The sequence below is a fragment of the Oncorhynchus nerka genome, linkage group LG9a (assembly GCF_034236695.1).
Source record: "Oncorhynchus nerka isolate Pitt River linkage group LG9a, Oner_Uvic_2.0, whole genome shotgun sequence".
NCBI lineage: Eukaryota > Metazoa > Chordata > Actinopteri > Salmoniformes > Salmonidae > Oncorhynchus > Oncorhynchus nerka.
In genome coordinates, this window is record NC_088404.1 from 62,333,926 (window position 1) to 62,357,220 (window position 23,295).

Below are 23,295 nucleotides of genomic sequence, written 5' to 3' on the forward strand. Positions count from 1 at the left end.
TTTTATAGGACCGAACAGTTTGGTCTGCTTCGTGTTTCATGTTTGCCGTGGAAAAAATATTGCGATACTGGTTTTGTCACAGCCCTGTTTGGCTTTGTGCTAGTGATTAGGATGAGTGGCTCAGAGAACCACTTTAGATGTCTTATTAGGCTAATGGGAACTAAGAAAAGAATAGACTACGGTACTAGACTCTCTTTGTGATCCGGGTGTTTTTGTATTTCATTACGTTATGTTATCATGCCTATTATGGATGATCAATGTTGACTGGTGTTAAAACTCATCTCTTCCCCCTCTCCCTTCAGACTTTGACATGAAGAAGGATATTGAGACGCTGATAGCAGAGGAACGGGCTGACATCATCTCCAAGTATGACAAGGTGAGTTTGTGTGTGTGACATCATCGGTTCTGTAAGTCGCTTAAGACGAGTGCTTTGTCCAAAATAGGGCTGAGTTTAAAATCACATATGGTGCCATTTCAGATTTTCCCAAGGTGAGTGTGACAGCTGTGTGTGTGTGCGCGTGCGCGCCATCAAGTATGACAAGGGCTGTTTGCCCCATTTTATATTTGGATTGTTGTTCAGATGATTTGTAGCCTAGATGCCGAGACTGTCAACTAACTCAAATTGATTTACACAAAACGAAACGAGCAATCTGGGATTGGTACATACATTTTTTTTAAACTTTTGAATTAATGATATATAGGCCTGGCCATTTGATCTTAAAGAATATAACTTACGATTGCATGTACTCGATTATTTTGTTTTACTCCATTGTTTGTAAACAATGTAATCGTAAACAAACACTGTATAGCTTCCAAACATTTTGATCTCATAGATAGTCTATGAATTTGAGTGCGATTACATTTCTCCAACCCCATCCCTCAGCTGTTTATCTAAACAAGTGGAGCGCTTTGTTGTTTTCGAATCCCAGACTGTCCCTTTATTAGAAATGTCTTCAGTCTTCAGCCACTCTTGCTGTGCTCTTGTGGAAGATTAGTTGAAGGGACTGCTCAAATGAAGGACCACAGACAGATAGCTGTGCCCAGTCCTGACTGTAGGGACAGATTGTACCGTCCCTGTCCCCTGCCTAGCCTCCATGCAACTGATGACATTAGACCGGCAGACACTCAGAACAGCCTAGCTGAAACGTTTGATAAACAGTCTAGTAAATGTAAAACTCTAATGAAGGGTAGGGGAAGCTTCTTCTTTTATTCCAGTGTACTTTTGGCAAAGTTTGTGTGATTTTGCAACCCAAAATAAGGGTAAATAGAGCAGCTTTATGGTGAAGCGAAGCCCCAGAGTAGAGGTCTTCACAAATCCACCTGTACCTGGATTCACAATTCTAAATATTGTCACTGGTTTGGGTCGGATCTGACACGATTGTCACAGGTATTAGGTACGTGTAATTTTAACTGATTTGTCCGGAAGGACCCATACAGATCCGAATGCGACTGCTGCAGTAGAAAGAGGGAGAGACATTGTATCATTATGCTGCTGACTCGTGCTTTTCACGAGAGTGGCTTGTGTAGCTTGTTGTCCAATCATAAGTGATCAAAGTTGTAATAGGCTATAGTGATAGAGCCTCTGTGTGTGGCAAAAGTTAGGAGATACTAATCAGGATACTAATCAATGGGGTGGCAGGGTAGCCTAGTGGTTAGTGTTGGACTAGTAACGGGAAGGTTGCAAGTTCAAACACCCGAGCTGACAAGGTACAAATCTGTTGTTCTGCCCCTGAACAGGCAATTAACCCACTGTTTCTAGGCCGTCATTGAAAATAAGAATTTGTTAACTGGCTTGCCTAGTTAAATAAAGGTAAAATAAAAAATTTAATAAAAAAAATGGAAGATGGTGTTAAAATTACGGGATTAAAAGTCAAAGGAGAAGGATACGCTACAACAGCCAACATATTCTGAATGTTTGTAACTGTGTAGAATAAGAGCGCATGCAGCCTCAATTAGCCAAGCTAGCTAGCTTAATTAGCCAAGCTAGCTAGCTTAACTAGCTTCTTCTGGTTTGATGCAGTCAAGACAGACCGTACATAATCATATTGGATAACCTAACGTTAGCTATGGCAGCTAGTAGTCTATTATAGCATGAGTAGGCTTGGTTGGTTGCTGTCTCTCCCTCCCTCACTGCTCCGTGTGACACTTGGTCACACTCACAGTAGCCAACACGCACAGAACGGCCCCTGCTAGAGCGTCACCTCTCTCTACCTCGTCTCCCTCACTCCCTTATCAGCTTTGGGCCCAGTTTCCCAAAAGCATCTTAAGGCAAAGTTCATCGTGAGAACCTTCGTAAGAGCATTTTAAAATGTCCAAGCGGTGACCCAAAACTGTCTTTATTAACGCTGCACTTGAAATCACTGTATCTGCTACTCCCACCATGATCTGGATATGTGTAACGTTCAATATAACTTCATAGGGGTCTCTATATTGTACAGTTAGCTGTACTCCCTCTCCTATGAGCAATCCCCTGTAACAATATACATAGAGGAGTGGTATCATTCCCCAGAGACTCTATTACCCACTTCCTTAATTTATGAGCCCCACGATTTCCGCCCCAGTCACATTCCGCTCTCCCAATTCCCTATAACGTTAATGCATTGATTTTTGGGACTCCACAGAATACACTGATGTCGGTCCTGCCAGTCTCTGCAATTAACAGCTTTATGAAAAACATTCTGTCTCAAACACAGGCCACGTACGTACCTCGTCTCCTGCTACAAATACATTTGCACATAAATCATTCCATCAAAACCATAACACAATCACTACTAATCCACTTCTATAGTTATCTACATACTAAAACATTCTCAAGTCAATTAGTCAATTTCCAACAATCCCTCCTCTTGAACAATGATCACTCTTATGTTCCATCACACCTAAAAACATATTGACTGAACAGGGAAAAGACAAAATACACTACCGGTCAAAAGTTTTAGAACACCTACTCATTCAAGGGATTTTCTTTATTTTTACTATTAAGTGAAGACATCAGAACTATAAAAGAATATAGGAAATAGGAAAAATAAAGTAGGGAAAATAAAGAAAAACCCTTGAATGAGGTGTTCTAAAACTTTTGACCCATAATGTACATGTTTAATGATTTCACAACACACTTGATGCGACTTAGACTGGGGAAAGAACTGTCCATCTGTTCTGTTTCATGCCCATGGGATGCTAGTCGTCTTCATCCTCGGGTGTCAAGGCAAGACAGACTATGAGCCTTGTACGTTACTTGTACTGTATCATCCAGCAAGCCATATGTATTGATGTGCTTTAACATTAGGATTATGATGACATGGTAAAACAAAACCCCTTCATGGTTGACCCAAGCTATCATCTAGTGGGTTCACTAATTTTGTCAGAGGTCATTAAAAGATAATGTTTCTAGGGAGAAAAACCCTTTCTAGACCCAATAAAATCGAGCAGCTCACCCTCCCCCCTCCTCTCCTCACAGCTTAGGAGCAGCACTCTCTGTCTCTCTTTCTCTCCTTTCCTAATCATAATTAAAACATTTGATATATTAGAATGACAGTCCTCAGTGCTTTACATTGAGTCTATCACTCGAATTCATGCCCCTCAACCTAGCACACATCATCACGGTTAGAATGTACATTTATAAACAGGACCATATATAACGGGTAAAAACTTTTCTCCTTACAACCCCCGATTGTCCTTGTTTTACTGTCGCGAGTGGCATATTAATGACAGATCGGTATCGCGATGCATTCTTAATCTAAATTACTATAAATTTTGCAGTGTGCAGACCTCCACAGTCAACCTGATACCCCAAATAAACAATTATGGGCACGGTTGACCCCCCCCCGATTTCAATATCTGAGGAAATAAATTTGTTTTTCCCAAGCACATGAGTCTCTCACCTGAGCTGCCACCACCATTATGTACCGTTCATTCTGTCTGGTCCATTTTCCCACCAGTACCCCCGTAGCATGAGAGAAGATTGGACGTGATATCTCGCCATGTTCACTCCACATGCACAGTCTCAGGCCTCATGCCGCACTCCTGCCGCTCGTACACAAGTTGATGGCTCGGACTCATATCACAGGTAGGAATGGTGGAAGATAAGGTCTAGTGAACGCCTTTGTCGCTATTTCTTCAGCTGGTTGGGGGTGAGTTGAGGTACACACTGTTCTTGGTCAAATTATCTCTCCAGGCATTAAGACACCATCTGTGTTCACCTTCACCATAACTTGATAAAGGACAGAGCAGAACAACAATTTAAGACATTTCTGATTCTGGAAATCCAGACCATCTATTCACCGTATGACAAGTTATTACATTCCCAATTTTCTTAATACCTAAATCTCTCAGACAAATGTCAGAGCATTATAAAACACTGTTGAAACCATTTTCCAAATTCGCTCATACTCCCTTATCATATTGGCGACCTCACCGCAGAGTTACTGGGTCAGGGAGTTAGAGCACTAACCCTTAGGGAGAAATCCTGATAATGCAGCAGACCCAATCTGGTATCGAAACAAAGACATAAACAAGAGCGAAAACAACAGCAATATACATATCACAATCTATTCAGTCACTATCAACATATATTTTCCTTTTTAAATGCAGAATTAACATAACATTTACATATTTACCAAAGGGCCTGGGCCCCAGGGAACTGGTACTTTCCCCGTTGAACACGACTCACATCGTGATTCAAAAACAAACAACACTTCCTGTTAAATCAAAAATAAACAAATTAGAAGAACAAATCATATTAGAATTGCAACTCTTGATAACTCCGTAAGCAAATAATTGTAACCCATAAGGTGATGGTAAAATAGACTAGAGACAGGTGTCCCTCATTCATACACTGCTCAAAAAAATAAAGGGAACACTTAAACAACACAATGTAACTCCAAGTCAATCACACTTCTGTGAAATCAAACTGTCCACTTAGGAAGCAACACTGATTGACAATAAATGTCACATGCTGTTGTGCAAATGGAATAGACAACAGGTGGAAATTATAGGCAATTAGCAAGACACCCCCAATAAAGGAGTGGTTCTGCAGGTGGTGACCACAGACCACTTCTCAGTTCCTATGCTTCCTGGCTGATGTTTTGGTCACTTTTGAATGCTGGCTGTGCTTTCACTCTAGTGGTATCATGAGACGGAGTCTACAACCCACACAAGTGGCTCAGGTAGTGCAGCTCATCCAGGATGGCACATCAATGCGAGCTGTGGCAAGAAGGTTTGCTGTGTCTGTCAGCGTAGTGTCCAGAGCATGGAGGCGCTATCAGGAGACAGGCCAGTACATCAGGAGACGTGGAGGAGGCCGTAGGAGGGTAACAACCCAGCAGCAGGACCGCTACCTCCGCCTTTGTGTAAGGAGGAGCAGGAGGAGCACTGCCAGAGCCCTGCAAAATGACCTCCGGCAGGCCACAAATGTGCATGTGTCTGCTCAAACGCTCAGAAACAGACTCCATGAGGGTGATATGAGGGCCCGACGTCCACAGGTGGGGGTTGTGCTTACAGCCCAACACCGTGCAGGACGTTTGGCATTTGCCAGAGAACACCAAGATTGGCAAATTCGCCACTGGCGCCCTGTGCTCTTCACAGATGAAAGCAGGTTCACACTGAGCACATGTGACAGACGTGACAGAGTCTGGAGACGCCGCGGAGAACGTTCTGCTGCCTGCAACATCCTCCAGCATGACCGGTTTGGCGGTGGGTCAGTCATGGTGTGGGGTGGCATTTCTTTGGTGGGCCGCACAGCCCTCCATGTGCTCGCCAGAGGTAGCCTGACTGTCATTAGGTACCGAGATGAGATCCTCACCCCTTGTGAGACCATATGCTGGTGCGGTTGGCCCTGGGTTCCTCCTAATGCAAGACAATGCTAGACCTCATGTGGCTGGAGTGTGTCAGCAGTTCCTGCAAGAGGAAGGCATTGATGCTATGGACTGGCCCGCCCGTTCCCCAGACCTGAATCCAATTGAGCACATCTGGGACATCATGTCTCGCTCCATCCACCAACGCCACGTTGCACCACAGACTGTCCAGGAGTTGGCGGATGCTTTAGTCCAGGTCTGGGAGGAGATCCCTCAGCAGACCATCCGCCACCTCATCAGGAGCATGCCAAGGCGTTGTAGCGAGGTCATACAGGCACGTGGAGGCCACACACACTACTGATTCTCATTTTGACTTGTTTTAAGGACATTACATCAAAGTTGGATCAGCCTGTAGTGTGGGTTTCCACTTTCATTTTGAGTGTGACTCCAAATCCAGACCTCCATGGGTTGATAAATTTGATTTCCATTGATAATTTTTGTGTGATTTTGTTGTCAGCACATTCAACTATGTAAAGAAAAAAGTATTTAATAAGAATATTTCATTCATTCAGATCTAGGATGTGTTATTTTAGTGTTCCCTTTATTTTTTTGAGCAGTGTATTTTACTTAAATCTCACCTAATGTCTCAGATAAATTCTAGTGAAGTTAATAAGGCCTCACCAGAAAGTCAAGACACAGGTCATTCAACACCATTAAATATTTTCTTTCCCTGTACTTCAGAAACCATTTAACAACAATTCAAACATGTCCATCATTCTGCGTACCCAGTTTAAAACCAAATTAAGAAGACCCCACACAATAAATCAAACACGGTATTAACACTTCTAACCCATATTCATAACCGGTGAGTTGTGTGTGCATGCTGGTGTGTGTGGCCAGGCCATACTTATCTGTGAGCTAACTTTACGGCTGAATCCGGATACCTTTATACTTAGAAAACTGAAGAATTTCAATAACTGCTCTCCCAAGACAACAGTCTCGGAAAACATTTCATAGAGCGATGACACCCCATCTTCTCCTGGAAGAGAAAGTGTACATTTCGTTAGCATTCACTATGCTACATCTTAATCAGCAACCCAAAATGTTGAATTATAAACAAAACTGTCCTCCATCCAATTGTTAATCGTTTGTTTTAATTCACCCCAAAATTTGTGCTCTTATTTAGCATGTACTACCCTTAGACACGGCAACATTTATCTCACCACCAAGTGGTTTACTCCCGTTTCTCTTTTCCCCATGATTTTCCGTATCCACCGCACCACAATTTCTTGTGACCCCTCCTCCCTCTCGTCAATTCTATAAGTCTATTTCATAATAAGACTCCATAGATTCCACTCTGAAAGCATCCTGCTCTATTTCATCCATATTTGAGATGGCTTTATTAAACTTAGCTTTGAAAGTTGATAATCCTGGCAACTCACTTTTGAGAAAATCGCCTTTGAATGTTTTTGTACTACTATACCCATTCAGTATCGTTCAAACCCTCTTAAGCTTTAGCCCCACCCATCTCATTTAAGGCTTGATCCGAATGTACTAACAGCAGGCAAGCACCCAAAGGAACTTGGTAGATACTAAGTGAGAGAACAGCTGATCATTACTCGCCCTAGCAGAGCTGGTTAGGCTGTTATGTTATCCAGAGCATTGGTGGTTGCAACTGTGCTGTCAGATTGTCCGTTCGTAAATTCAGAGCGTTTCACGTTCAGAGCGCACACTCGTCGATGAGTAGGGTTGAACCGAACCTTCTGACCTCACATCGGCAATCAAGCACCCAAGCGAACTGGCTAACATTGGCTAGCTTGCTAGCTACTTCCAGACACAGAATGAGAGAACATCCCACTCTGACCATTTTACGCATCCTAGCAGAACAGCTTACGCTGTTTTCATGTTATCCTGAGTGTTGATGACTGTAACTGTGCTGCTGGCAACTATTTAATTCCGCTTTTTTGCTGATGTTTACTGACACCGGCCGTATTAAACGGGTGTCGAGTGTTTGTAAATTCATCAGTTTTGTTGCCCTCTGGCACACTCAGACAAAAGTGCTCTGAAATCGGAGTAAATGGCCAGACTGAATTTAAGAACGCACCCGAAAAGGTTACTTGCATAGTAGAGTCTTTTGTTAAGACATGTAGCTAGCTAGGTAAACAATTAACCATAATCACTACTCATGACGTTTACTACCGTAGCTAACCAACCAGGTTCAATGTTAGCTAGCTTACATTAGGCTATAGCTAGCTAAGAAAATTACTCTGAGATACGAATGTCATACATGTAACATTAGCTAGCTAGGTAAACATTGAACCATAATCACAACTCATGACGTTACTACCCTGCATGAATCTGTAGGTAGCTAACTAACATTAGGCTGTAGCTAGCCAAGCAAATGGCTCTTTCTGACAAAATAGCTAGACTAAAATAGCTAGACTATCTTACCCTTATGCATTATTCATGGTTAGACGCATCTCCTGTCATGCCATGGATGCCCTTAGTTATGTAATATGGAGACAGGTGTTTTCTCCATCTCCTTAGCTATCATACTCAAATTCCACTGATGTTCATTAATGTCCTCCAGAAATGGAGAGCAACACTTATGCAGTTTTAATACACAACACTTTTTTTTTTTTTTTGCGTGCTATTTGGCAGACCAATCCAAACTCATCTCTCAGCATTTCATGATCTCAGCCAATCAGGGCTAGCGGGAAGGTTACCGAAATGTTCTTTGGCTAAATCAACTAGGCTCATATTTTAATAATTTTATTAATATTTACAGTCGGTATACAAGTTTAAGGCACATGAAAGTTCACATGTTCGAGAAGGCATTTCTGCCACACAAAAAAAACGCATTTTGATTAAAAAAAGTAAGTTCAAATGTCTCTCCTGTGAAGTAGTGACCCGCTACATACGCCTCATTTCCTAAAGCGGGTCACATATCACTTATGAATGCAAGAAACAATGCTTTTTTTTTTGCTGCTTTTTCTAATCATAGTCGCACACCTCATGTAGCCTAGCCCACAGGCCTATATGTTTAGACTTTTTCCCACTTTTTTTTACGTTACAACCTTAATCTAAAACTCATTAAATACAAATGTTCCTCATGAATCTACACACAATACCATCCCATAAAAAGTTGACATTTTTGCAAATTTGACTATTCAGACCATTTGCTATGAGACTTGAAATTGAGCTCCGCTGCATCCTGTTTCCATTGATCATCCTTGAGATGTTTTTACAACTTGTTTGGAGTTCACCTGTGGTAAATTCAATTGATTGGACATGATTTGGAAAGGCACACACCTGTCAATATAAGATCCCACAGTTGATAGTGCATGTCAGAGAAAAAACCAAGCCATATGAGGTCGAAGGAATTGTCCGTAGAGCTCCGAGACAGAATTGTGTTGAGGCACAGATCTGGGGAAGGGTACCAAAAAATGCCTGCAATCTTGAAGGTCCCCAAGAGCACAGTGGCACCCATCATTCTTAAATGCAAGTAGTTTGTAACCACGAAGACTATCCCTAGAGCTGGCTGCCTGGCCAAACTGAGCAATCGGGGGAGAAGGGCCTTGGTCAGGGAGGTGACAGAGCTATAGAGTTCCGCATTTTTTAAATTGTTATTCTAGTGGTTTTTATTCATTTGGGATCTATCGCATCCCACGACTGTCCCAGACTATGTTTGGAACATTTATTTCTCACAAAAAATAGGTCAACTTTGGTACTATGGGGGATAGTCGATTTACATAGGCTAGTGCTTTTGCTGTTTGTTAGGACACTGTCCGCACAAGGCATGATTTATTTTTAGGGTGCATTATACGGCCACACAAAGGGGAGGCCGCATTAGTAAATGTTTCTCAAATTGTGAATGAGAGACTGATGAAGTCTGTACAGCTTCTTAAATTTGGATTTATTTCACCTTTATTTAACCAGGTAGACTATTTGAGAACAAGTTCTCATTTACAACTGCGACCTGGCCAAGATAAAGCAAAGAGGTGTGACACAAACAACAACACAGAGTTACACATGGAATAAACAAATATACAGTAAATAATACAATAGAGAAAGTCTATATACAGTGTATGCAAATAAGGTAGGATAAGGGGTGAGGCAATAAATAGGCATAGTGGCAAAATCATTATAGTATGGCAAATTAAACACTGTAGTGATAGATGTGCAGAAGATGAGTGTGCAAGTAGCGGTACTGGGGTGCAAAGGAGCAGAATAAATAACAATATGGTGATGAGGTAGTTGGATGGGCTATTTACAGATTGGCTATGTACTGGTGCAGTGATCTGTGAGCTGCTCTGACGGCTGGTGCTTAAAGCTAGTGAGGGAGATATGAGTCTCCAGCTTCAGTGATTTTTGCAGTTTTTGCTTGCGCAAGAAGCAAAGCAGAGCTCATGCCTTTCAAGCCACTTTTTTTCAAATCATCATGCAGCCTTGCAATTATTAAAAATCAAAACATATAGCCCAATGTTTGTAGAATTACATTTATATTAATAACTAAATTAAGCATATTGGAGTACCTATTTCTTTGTTAACCGCTCAACGCTGAATAGCCAAATGTGCACACAATATTCTTTCTATTTTATTCCGCTTGGTTCAATTGTATTCTTCATACTATAAAATAATGCCATGGAATTGTAAGCAAATCTTGTCTGCAAAATGAACTAGTGTAGCCCAGATCAGGACCTAACATAAGGACAACTCAGAGTATGCTATTCTGTTCTTCATATCATGTTTCTTTAGACCTGTCGAAAGTAAATAATGGATTTAATTGTGAAGGTGTAGGCTGTATTACATGGAATTATTAGACTTTTTTAAGAAATCTTGCTTAATTTGATATTATGGTGTTTCTATTCCACGAAACCTCTCTGGGTTTCCGTTAGGATGGAACTTCAATATACTCTTTAAATAAGTCAGATCTACACCACTTTTAACAGCACATTACTCAACACTAGTGAGACTCATGTCGCCTACGGTAGGTCTACAGTATATCGAAAAATATGACATGACTCTCCACCAATAATTACATATAGAGGATTGGAGGATATTTCTGTAATTCAGTGATATTCATTCCCATAGTAATTCGTTATGAATCTATAATTAAATATACATCGGCATTTCGAAAGAGTATTTTTATCATTATTTTATTAACGAAAGAATAACATTACTAGTTACATAGTTTTCACTTGACCGTGCAGACTGGCACTAAGAACAGTGGGAACGTTTCCCTTGTCAGCGCCATTATTAGTGCAATGCCCTTAAAAGTTCACTCCCACCCCACTTCGCGTCCTCCCTTCCCCATGCTCTAGGTCATTCTTGTGTGCATGGCTCTGCGTCCCATCTCGTTCCCTCTGCTCTCGTGCCTTGAACCTCGCACGCTTTCAGTGGATACAGCTGGAGAGCTGCAAGGCAATACCATTGTGAGCCACTCGGGAGCCATGACCAATATGACGTCCTGCTAATAACAGGGTTAATAATATACAGTGGGGCAAAAAAGTATTTAGTCAGCCACCAATTGTGAAAATATTCCTACTTAAAAAGATGAGAGAGACTCTCACAGACCTGTAACTTATTCTTTAAGAGGCTCCTCTGTTCTCCACTCGTTACCTGTATTAATGGCACCTGTTTGAACTTGTTATCAGTATAAAAGACACCTGTCCACAACCTCAAACAATCACACTCCAAACTCCACTGTGGCCAAGACCAAAGAGCTCTCAAAGGACACCAGATACAAAATTGTAGACCTGCACCAGGCTGGGAAGACTGAATCTGCAATCGGTAAGCAGCTTGGTTTGAAGAAATCAACTGTGGGAGCAATTATTAGGAAATGGAAGACATACAAGACCACTGATAATCTCCCTCGATCTGGGGCTCCACGCAAGATCTCACCCCGTGGGGTCAAAATGATCACAAGAACGGTGAGCAAAAATCCCAGAACCACACGGGGGGACCTAGTGAATGACCTGCAGAGAGCTGGGACCAAAGTAACAAAGCCTACCATCAGTAACACACAACTCCGCCAGGGACTCAAATCCTGCAGTGCCAGACGTGTCCCCCTGCTTAAGCCAGTACATGTCCAGGCCCGTCTGAAGTTTGCTAGAGAGCATTTGGATGATCCAGAAGGAGATTGGGAGAATGTCATATGGTCAGATGAAACCAAAATATAACTTTTTGGTAAAAACTCAACTCGTCGTGTTTGGAGGACAAAGAATGCTGAGTTGCATCCAAAGAACACCATACCTACTGTGAAGCATGGGGGTGGAAACATTATGCTTTGGGGCTGTTTTTCTGCAAAGGGACCAGGACGACTGATCCGTGTAAAGGAAAGAATGAATGGGGCCATGTATTGTGAGATTTTGAGTGAAAACCTCCTTCAATCAGCAAGGGCATTGAAGATGAAACGTGGCTGGGTCTTTCAGCATGACAATGATCCCAAACACACCGCCCGGGCAACGAAGGAGTGGCTTCGTAAGAATCATTTCAAGGTCCTGGAGTGGCCTAGCCAGTCTCCAGATCTCAACCCCATAGAAAATCTTTGGAGGGAGTTGAAAGTCAGTGTTGCCCAGCAACAGCCCCAAAACATCACTGCTCTAGAGGAGATCTGCATGGAGGAATGGGCCAAAATACCAGCAACAGTGTGTGAAAACCTTGTGAAGACTTACAGAAAACGTTTGACCTCTGTCATTGCCAACAAAGGGTATATAACAAAGTATTGAGAAACTTTTGTTGACCAAATACTTATTTTCCACCATAATTTGCAAATTAATTAATTAAAAAATCCTACAATGTGATTTTCTGGATTTTTTTTCTTCTCATTTTGTCTGTCATAGTTGAAGTGTACCAATGATGAAAATTTACAGGCCTCTCATCGTTTTAAGTGGGAGAACTTGCACAATTGGTGGCTGACTAAATACTTTTTTGCCCCACTGTGTCTGAGAATTTCCAAGGGGCTTTTATATAATCAAAATTAATAATAATCGCTTTATTTATAAAATAAAAAAAAGTTTTCAAATAACGTAAAATGAGCAAGGAAAAAGGCTGTTCTTGAACATGGGGTGAGACATTGTTACTAATTTGTAAATAAAGCCAGTTTGTTATTTAGTATAATTTATTTCTGTTTTTAGAGGGAGAGAAACCAAAAAACCTACAATCATCTCATGGGTATTGAACCAGCATCTGTAGCAACACAGCTTGCACTGCTATGCAGTATCTTAAACCGGCACGCCACTCAGGCGCTGTACAACGTGATCGGTCAGGAGTGGGCTACAATACTACAGTAAGAGCAAAATAATCCTAACAAAATAAAATAATAAAAAACGTATTGTAACAGTTTTAGTAAGTCATGCACAATTATCAGTTTCTATTTAGGTTTATGTCGCCCATTCATTGTCAGTTAGACACAGTAAGACCCAAATGCAAAATCAGTGCTCTAACTCCCCCTGGTCTGGAACAATGAAGTGGTGATGCAGGGTACCGTACTAAACCACAAATTACCTCTAAATCCTGCAGCAACCGCTGTAAGCCTACACTGCCTGCAATGTTTTTGACCAGCTAACTTAGCTAGTGTCATAGCCTCTCTCTCTCTGCTAGCTAGCACGTTTATCCAGTTTGTCAACTTGTGACTGTGTTCCAAAAACATGTCAACACATTGCTGAGATTGAGAAATGGGAGCCAGTCAGCCAGCCACCTCTCCTACTTGGATAGCTAGCTAGAACGTGCGTCGAAGATGTCGTTCCCATAGCAACGATAAAAACATTCCCAAACCAGAAACCGTGGATTGATGGCAGCATTCGCGTGAAACTGAAAGCGCGAACCACTGCTTTTAATCAGGGCAAGGTGTCTGGTAATATGTCCGAATATAAACAATGCAGCTATTCCCTCCGCAAGGCTATTAAACAAGCTAAGCGTCAGTACAGAGACAAAGTGGAATCTCAATTCAATGGCTCAGACACAAGAAGCATGTGGCAGGGTCTACAGTCAATCACGGACTACAAGAAGAAACCCAGCCCAGTCACGGACCAGGATGTCTTGCTCCCAGGCAGACTAAATCACTTTTTTGCCCGCTTTGAGGACAATACAGTGCCACTGACACTGCCTGCAACGAAAACATGCAGTCTCTCCTTCACTGCAGCCGAGGTGAGTAAGACGTTTAAACGTGTTAACCCTCGCAAGGCTGCAGGCCCAGACGGCATCCCCAGCCGCGCCCTCAGAGCATGCGCAGACCAGCTGGCCGGTGTGTTTACGGACATATTCAATCAATCCCTATACCAGTCTGCTGTTCCCACATGCTTCAAGAGGGCCACCATTGTTCCTGTTCCCAAGAAAGCTAAGGTAACTGAGCTAAACGACTACCGCCCGTAGCACTCACTTCCGTCATCATGAAGTGCTTTGAGAGACTAGTCAAGGACCATATCACCTCCACCCTACCTGACACCCTAGACCCACTCCAATTTGCTTACCGCCCAAATAGGTCCACAGACGATGCAATCTCAACCACACTGCACACTGCCCTAACCCACCTGGACAAGAGGAATACCTATGTGAGAATGCTGTTCATCGACTACAGCTCGGCATTCAATACCATAGTACCCTCCAAGCTCGTCATCAAGCTCGAGACCCTGGGTCTCGACCCCGCCCTGTGCAACTGGGTACTGGACTTCCTGACGGTCCGCCCACAGGTGGTGAGGGTAGGCAACAACATCTCCTCCCCGCTGATCCTCAACACGGGGCCCCACAAGGGGTGCGTTCTGAGCCCTCTCCTGTACTCCCTGTTCACCCACGACTGCGTGGCCATGCACGCTCCAACTCAATCATCAAGTTTGCGGACGACACAACAGTGGTAGGCTTGATTACCAACAACGACGAGACGGCCTACAGGGAGGAGGTGAGGGCCCTCGGAGTGTGGTGTCAGGAAAATAACCTCACACTCAACGTCAACAAAACTAAGGAGATGATTGTGGACTTCAGGAAACAGCAGAGGGAACACCCCTATCCACATCGATGGATCAGTAGTGGAGAGGGTAGCAAGTTTTAAGTTCCTCGGCATACACATCACAGACAAACTGAATTGGTCCACTCACACTGACAGCGTCGTGAAGAAGGCGCAGCAGCGCCTCTTCAACCTCAGGAGGCTGAAGAAATTCGGCTTGTCACCAAAAGCACTCACAAACTTCTACAGATGCACAATCGAGAGCATCCTGGCGGGCTGTATCACCGCCTGGTACGGCAACTGCTCCGCCCTCAACCGTAAGGCTCTCCAGAGGGTAGTGAGGTCTGCACAACGCATCACCGGGGGCAAACTACCTGCCCTCCAGGACACCTACACCACCCGATGTTACAGGAAGGCCATAAAGATCATCAAGGACATCAACCACCCAAACCACTGCCTGTTCACCCCGCTATCATCCAGAAGGCGAGGTCAGTACAGGTGCATCAAAGCTGGGACCGAGAGACTGAAAAACAGCTTCTATCTCAAGGCCATCAGACTGTTAAACAGCAATCACTAACATTGAGTGGCTGCTGCCAACACACTGTCATTGACACTGACCCAACTCCAGCCACTTTAATAATGGGAATTGATGGGAAATTATGTAAATATATCACTAGCCACTTTAAACAATGCTACCTTATATAATGTTACTTACCCTACACTATTCATCTCATATGCATATGTATATACTGTACTCTAGATCATCGACTGCATTCTTATGTCACTAGCCACTTTAACTATGCCACTTTGTTTACTTTGTCTACATACTCATCTCATATGTATATACTGTACTCGATACCATCTACTGTATGCTGCTCTGTACCATCACTCATTCATATATCCTTATGTACATATTCCTTATCCCCTTACACTGTGTATAAGACAGTAGTTTTGGAATTGTTAGTTAGATTACTTGTTGGTTATCACTGCATTGTCGGAACTAGAAGCACAAGCATTTCGCTACACTCGCATTAACATCTGCTAACCATGTGTATGTGACAAATAAAATTTGATTTGATTTGATAGCTAACGTCAGCTAAAGTTATTTTTGCCGATTGTCCTGTTTGTCATTGTATACCAGAAGTTATCTGCCAAAAATTGTCTACCAAATTTGGTAAATATCATTGATTGCATACCAAGTTGTCAGCCTAAAATGTTGTGCCTAAAATTGTCTGCCAAAAGTTTTCTGTCTAGCTAGCTAAGTCAATTGACAGCCTAGCTAGCTAAGTCAATTGACAGCCTAGCTAGCTAATTCACTTGTAGCTCTATTATATAATATTGCTTGCATGATGTGATAAATGATAGCTTTATAAATACATTGCGCTGATATATTAGTCTGAGATAAGATATACAGTTGAAGTCGGAAGATTACATACACCTTAGCCAAATGCATTTAAACTCAGTTTTTCACAATTCCTGACATTTAATCCGAGTAACAATAACCTAATAATGTGAAATGTCAGAATAATAGTAGAGAGAATTATTTCAGCTTTTAATTCTTTCATTACATTCCCAGTGGGTCAGAAGTTTACATACACTCAATTAGTATTTGGTAGCATTGCCTTTAAATGGTTTAACTTGGGTCAAATGTTTCGGGTAGCTTTCACAAGCTTCCCACAATAAGTTGGCTGAATTTTGGCCCATACCTCCTGACAGAGCTGGTGTAACTGAGTCAGATTTGTAGGTCTCCTTGCTTACACACACTTTTTCAGATCTGCAGACAAATTTTCTATAGGATTGAGGTCAGGGCTTTGTGATGGCCACTCCAAAACCTTGACTTTGTTCTCCTTAAGCCATTTTGCCACAACATTGGAAGTATGCTTGGGGTCATTGTCCATTTGGAAGACCCATTTGCGACCAAGCATTAACTTCCTGACTGATGTCTTGAGATATCCACGTCATTTTTCCTCATGATGCCATCTATTTTGTGAAGTGCACCAGTCCCTCCTGCAGCAAAGTACCCCCACAACATGATGCTGCCACCCCCGTGCTTCACGGTTGGGATGATGTTCTTCGGCTTGCAAGCCTCCCCCTTTTTCCTTCAAACATAAGGATGGTCATTATGGCCAAACAGTTCTACTTTTGTTTCATCAGACCATCAGACCAAAAAGTACAATCTTTGTCCCCATGTGCAGTTGCAAACTGTAGTCTGGCTTTTTTATAGTGGTTTTGGAGCAGTGGCTTCTCCCTTGCTGAGCGGCCTTTCAGGTTATGTCGATATAGGACTCGTTTTACTGTGGATATAGATACTTTTGTACCTGTTTCCTCCAGCATCTTCACAAGGTCCTTTGCTGTTGTTCTGGGATTGATTTGTACTTTTCGCACAAGTACGTTCATCTCTAGGAGACAGAACGTGGTATGACTGCTGTGTGGTCCTATGGTGTTTATACTTGCGTACTATTGTTTGTACAGATGAACGTGGTAACTTCAGGCGTTAGGAAATTGCTCCCAAGGATGAACCAGACTTGTGGAGGTCTACAATTGTTTTTCTGATGTCTTTGCTGATTTCTTTTGATTTCCCCATGATGTCAAGCAAAGAGGCACTGACTGAAGGTAGGCCTTGAAATACATCCACAGGTACACCTCCAATTGACTCAAATGATGTCAATTAGCCTATCAGAAGCTTCTACAGCCATGACATCGTTTTCTGGAATTTTTCAAGCTGTTTACAGGCACAGTCAACTTACTGTATGTTAATTTCTGATCCACTGGAATTGGGATACAGTGAATTATAAGTGAAATAATCTTTCCGTAAATAATTTTAGGAAAATTTACTAGATGTTCTAACCGACTTTCCAAATCTATAGTTTGTTAACAAGACATTTGTGGAGTGATTGAAAAACAAGTTTTAATGACTCCAACCTAAGTGTATGTACATTTCTGACTTCAACTGTATATTTAATGGAAAAGAGATGTATGTTTCTGAACAATGCATCATGATGCATTGTTGACAATATGAACGAGCGGTGCAGATTGCGATTCAATTTGAGCAGGGCACGCCTCCCCAACACTTTTACAGTGTTAGTTTAATCAGCAGTTGTACAATTTGATACAAAAATCCAAAATTGGACTGTATGCGTGCATGCGTTTCTACTGCTGTATGGGTACTATAATTAAATACACGTTGAATCTAACTGATCCTGCTGTATTGTCCTTTTAGTCTGTGTGATTTGAGGCTTTAAAAAAATGTTGGTGTGTTTTCAGGGCAGGCAGGAGGGTGTCCACATCGACCCCTGGGAGGATACTGACTACAGCATCTATAAGTTCACAGACCGCCACGGCTTCCTGCAGTAAGTTGACAGCTCCATTACAGCTCCGACTGTGTTCACCTCTCTTCTGGAGCCAGGGGTTCACCCCAACCATGTGCCTAGGTTTAGAGCTTCAACCTTAGCAGAGTACTGGGTTTAGAGTACACACACACAACATGCAAATGGGAGGAGAAGAGAAGGGAAGCCTTTAACCGCTGTAATGAATGAACCATTATCCACTGACTCACCTTTTGTTTGTCTTTCTCCTCAGCGAAGAGGAGCTGCCCACTCCGAGTGCAATTGAAGAGAAGGTATGTACTGCTGATCACCTTTGGGTTGATTGAATGATTGATTTGATTATTTCTTCTGTCTTACCTTCAGCAAAAGCATCACGAGATAGAGCGGGTGGAGAAATGGCTGAAGATGGTCAAGAAGTGGGACAAGTACAGGAACAGCGACAAGGTGACCGACCCAGTGCTGAGTGACTATAGGCACCACAAACAACACCTCAGCCCTCTCTCCTCTCTCTCAATTGTTCATTGCTTCCCTTTTTCAATCTCCAGTCTTATCATTTTTGGGACAGAGGGGGAATCATTAGTTGTAGTTTTCATTTTTCCTCTTTTAGCCCTTGCGTCTTTCTTTAGATGGTGAAGACTAGGGGAACCTCCTCTTTAATGATCACCCCATCTCTACTGATATCTACTCTCTCTGGTCTTTCAGTCTGGTCTCTTTAGAAGGTGAAGTGTGTTTAAGGCAGTCTTAATATAGCTCTTCCTCTCTCTTTCTCTGGTCTCTGTTTCTTTGGTCTCTCTCTCCCCATCTCTAGATGGTGAAGCGTGTGTACAAGGGAATCCCCCTCCAGTTGAGAGGCCAGGCCTGGGCTCTGCTACTGGACATAGAGAAGGTGAAGCAGGAGAACTCTGGAAAGTATGAGGTAAGCACACTATAGAATTAAACCCTTTCTCCCTCCATTTCCCATCTTATTGGCTTGGTGGAATGTTTTTTTATATTGCTATATTGCACACCTATCCACATCCTTTCAGATCTACAGAATAGCCTAGGGGTAGGGGCTAGGGGTTGATTTGGGATTCTGCAGAAGGGTAGCTCTCCTGGAAGAGAGTTGGCTACCCCCTGTATATAGCAGACCTGAGTTTAAATAATAATAGGGTATTTCAATTACTTTGAAAGACATTTGGAAGTAAGTTATTTGAATAGAGAAGTAATTGGATTTTGGAATGTATTTGGAAATACACTTGGAAAGTATAAACTGACTCAAGTACACTCCCTTGCTTTTAACCCAGGTCAGTTTGGTATTGGTTGAGTATTTGAAATAATGTATTTGAAATTACTTTCAAATAGTAGGGTATTTTTAGGAAAGTTCCAATAGGAGTAGTTGATTTGGGCCACATTATTTGTAAATACTCAAATACACATGTATTTTAACCCAGGTCTGATATACAGTAACTGATGTTATTCTGCTTGGTTCCTTTATGGCCAGACTATGAAGGAGCAGGCCAGGAGTTTCTCCACAGAGATCAAACAGATTGATCTGGATGTCAACAGAACCTTCCGGAACAACATCATGTTCATGGAACGCTTTGGAGTCAAGTACGTCATACTCATAGTTATCACCCTAAAGCCACTAACCAGGGCTGTAACAAAGCATGCTATTGGTATATTTTGAACAGGGTTGTACAATTCCGGAAACTTTCTCAGGAAGTGTCCAGGTTTTTCAGAAATTCCACTTGGAAGATTACCGGAACCATGAGGGAATAAGCAGGGAAAACCCTTCAACCAGAATTTCGGAAAAACCTGGGAAATTCCTTGGAATTTTGCACTCCTTATTATGCACATCATGTTCATGGGTGGTTTCGGAGTCAAGTGAGACACCTGCTACTGCTACACCATCAGGCACATCAATTACTTTCCATGGAGGGCCACATAAGAATAGAATTGTGCCATTGCGTGCCAGAATCATATCAAATTTGATTTGTCACATACACATGGTTAGCAGATGTTAATGCGAGTGTAGCGGAATGCTTGTGCTTCTAGTTCCGACCGTGCAGTAATATCTAACAAGTAATAACAATTTCACAACAACTACCTTATACACACAAGTGTAAAGGAATTAATAAGAATATGTACATACAAATATATGGATGAGCGATGGCCGAACTGCATAGGCAAGATGCAGTAGATGGTATAGAGTACAGTATATACATATGTGTAATGTAGTGGCTAGTGATACATTTATTCCATCCAATTTTTTTATTATTAAAGTGGCTAGAGATGAGTCAGTATGTTGGCAGCAGCCACTCAATGTTAGTGATGGCTGTTAAACAGTCTGATGGCCTTGAGATGGAAGCTGATTTTCAGTCTCTCGGTCCCTGCTTTGATGCACCTGTACTGACCTCACCTTCTGGATGATAAGCGGGGTGAACAGGCAGTGGCTCTGGTGGTTGTTGTCCTTGATGATCTTTATGGCCTTCCTGTGACATCGGGTGGTGTAGGTGTCCTGGAGGGCAGGTAGTTTGCCCCCGGTGATTCGTTGTGCAGACCTCACTACCCTCTGGAGAGCCTTACGGTTATGGGCGGAGCAGTTGCCGTACCAGGCGGTGATACAGCCCGACAGGATGCTCTTGATTGTGCATCTAAAAGATTGGGTGTTTTTGGTGACACGCCAAATTTCTTCAGCCTCCTAAGGTTGAAGAGGCGCTGCTGCGTCTTCTTCACCAAGCTGTCTGTGTGGGTGGACCATTTCTGTTTGTCCGTGATGTGTACGCCAAGGAACTTAAAACTTCCCACCTTCTCCACTACTGTCCCGTCGATGTGGATAGGGGGCTGCTCCCTCTGCTGTTTCCTGAAGTCCGTTGATCATCTCCTTTGTTTTGTTGACATTGAGTGTGAGGTTATTTTCCTGACACCACACTTTGATGGCCCTCACCTCCTCCCCGTAGGCCGTCTCATCGTTGTTTGCAAACTTGATGATTGAGTTGGAGGCGTGCGTGGCCACACAGTCATGGGTGAACAGGGAGTACAGGAGAGGCTGAGAACGCACCCTTGTGGGACCCCAGTGTTGAGGATCAGCGGGGTGGAGATGTTATTTCCTACCCTCATCCCCTGGGGGTGGCCCGTCAGGAAGTCCAGGACCCAGTTGCACAGGGCAGGGTCTGGACACAGGGTCTCGAGCTTAATGACGTGTTTGGAGGGTACTATGGTGTTAAATGCTGAGCTGTAGTCGATTAACAGCATTCTTACATAGGTATTCCTATTGTCCAGATGGGTTAGAGCAGTGTGATTGCAATTGCAGGATTATACATAATATATATGACTTTGTTGACAGACATAACTGTAAATCACGTCCAGGTATTCTACTTATTTTACTTTTTTAACATGCACAGAAATAATCCACATCCATGTTCTCCTTTTGGTAGGTATTTTCATTATTAAGCATGCAATGAACTACATGGAGGGAAAAGTACACTGTGCATTCAGCACCACGGACAGAACTCTTGGTAACGGGGATGCACAAAAACACAAGAAAGAGAGAAAGCTCAACATTACGTTTAAAATACTCAATCAGTGTGAGAAGTGAAGTCTCTGATGGGCATTGACTAGAGCAGTGAAGTCTGGTATAGTTTCTGATGTCGCTATGCCCAGTGGGACGTTATCCACATTTATAGTGAAAGGAGAGGAAACCAACAGCATTTCATTTTCCAACACTTTGAAATCCTCAAAACGATGAGAAAACTCACCGTTCAAAGCACGCAGCAGCAATGTATAATCCCACTGGTCATCTGATAGGGAACTGACTAGTAGTGTCGGAAGGTCATCTGATAGGGAACTGACTAGTAGTGTCGGAAGGTCATCTGATAGGGAACTGACTAGTAGTGTCGGAAGGTCATCTGATAGGGAACTGACTAGTAGTGTTGGAAGGTCATCTGATAGGGAACTGACTAGTAGTGTCGGAAGGTCATCTGATAGGGAACTGACTAGTAGTGTGGAAGGTCATCTGATAGGGAACTGACTAGTAGTGTTGGAAGGTCATCTGATAGGGAACTGACTAGTAGTGTTGGAAGGTCATCTGATAGGGAACTGACTAGTAGTGTTGGAAGGTCATCTGATAGGGAACTGACTAGTAGTGTCGGAAGGTCATCTGATAGGAACTGACTAGTAGTGTTGGAAGGTCATCTGATAGGGAACTGACTAGTAGTGTCGGAAGGTCATCTGATAGGGAACTGACTAGTAGTGTTGGAAGGTCATCTGATAGGGAACTGACTAGTAGTGTCGGAAGGTCATCTGATAGGGAACTGACTAGTAGTGTTGGAAGGTCATCTGATAGGGAACTGACTAGTAGTGTCGGAAGGTCATCTGATAGGGAACTGACTAGTAGTGTCGGAAGGTCATCTGATAGGGAACTGACTAGTAGTGTCGGAAGGTCATCTGATAGGGAACTGACTAGTAGTGTCGGAAGGTCATCTGATAGGGAACTGACTAGTAGTGTTGGAAGGTCATCTGATAGGGAACTGACTAGTAGTGTCGGAAGGTCATCTGATAGGGAACTGACTAGTAGTGTCGGAAGGTCATCTGATAGGGAACTGACTAGTAGTGTTGGAAGGTCATCTGATAGGGAACTGACTAGTAGTGTCGGAAGGTCATCTGATAGGGAACTGACTAGTAGTGTTGGAAGGTCATCTGATAGGGAACTGACTAGTAGTGTTGGAAGGTCATCTGATAGGGAACTGACTAGTAGTGTCGGAAGGTCATCTGATAGGGAACTGACTAGTAGTGTCGGAAGGTGGGTGAGATTGTTGTCATCTGATAGGGAACTGACTAGTAGTGTTGGAAGGTGGGTGAGATTGTTGTCATCTGATAGGGAACTGACTAGTAGTGTCGGAAGGTGGGTGAGATTGTTGGCTTCTACTTGGCGGGTCAGGAGCAGTAATTGTATAATCCCACTGGTCATCTGATAGGGAACTGACTAGTAGTGTCGGAAGGTGGGTGAGATTGTTGGCTTCTACTTGGCGGGTCAGGAGCAGTAATTGAAGGCTGTACATCAATGCTGTACATCTGATGTGCAAAAAGGCCCTTCCCTTGTAGTTTGGAATGTGTTCCTGTGGGCCATGATGTCCACGGTGAAGGCAAAATCAGCCAACCATTCTTTATGTTGCAGTTGAGGGAAATCCACATATTTTCCTTTCATTTGCAAAAACTCAGCAATCTCCGACTTCAGGTCCCACACCCTTTTAAG

At 42.8% G+C, this 23,295-nt stretch overlaps 1 protein-coding gene across 4 annotated transcripts in view; it reads left to right on the forward strand.

Moving 5' to 3' along the window:
* The window catches only part of si:dkeyp-19e1.3 (USP6 N-terminal-like protein), a 90,120-nt gene that overhangs the window by 36,595 nt on the left and 30,230 nt on the right, over nucleotides 1-23,295 (forward strand). For 3 of the 4 annotated variants that reach the window (XR_010464763.1, XM_029668820.2, XM_029668821.2), the window contains exons 2-7: nucleotides 303-376; nucleotides 18,001-18,086; nucleotides 18,316-18,355; nucleotides 18,426-18,506; nucleotides 18,871-18,978; nucleotides 19,543-19,652. Coding sequence is in view for 3 of the 4 variants with exons in the window: in XM_029668820.2 (XP_029524680.1) it covers nucleotides 311-376; nucleotides 18,001-18,086; nucleotides 18,316-18,355; nucleotides 18,426-18,506; nucleotides 18,871-18,978; nucleotides 19,543-19,652 (491 nt within the window). In the remaining variant the exon portion in view is untranslated. Of the gene's footprint in view, nucleotides 1-302; nucleotides 377-2,634; nucleotides 2,699-18,000; nucleotides 18,087-18,315; nucleotides 18,507-18,870; nucleotides 18,979-19,542; nucleotides 19,653-23,295 lie in introns of those variants that run through there. The other variant, XM_065022749.1, reaches the window with a different exon arrangement.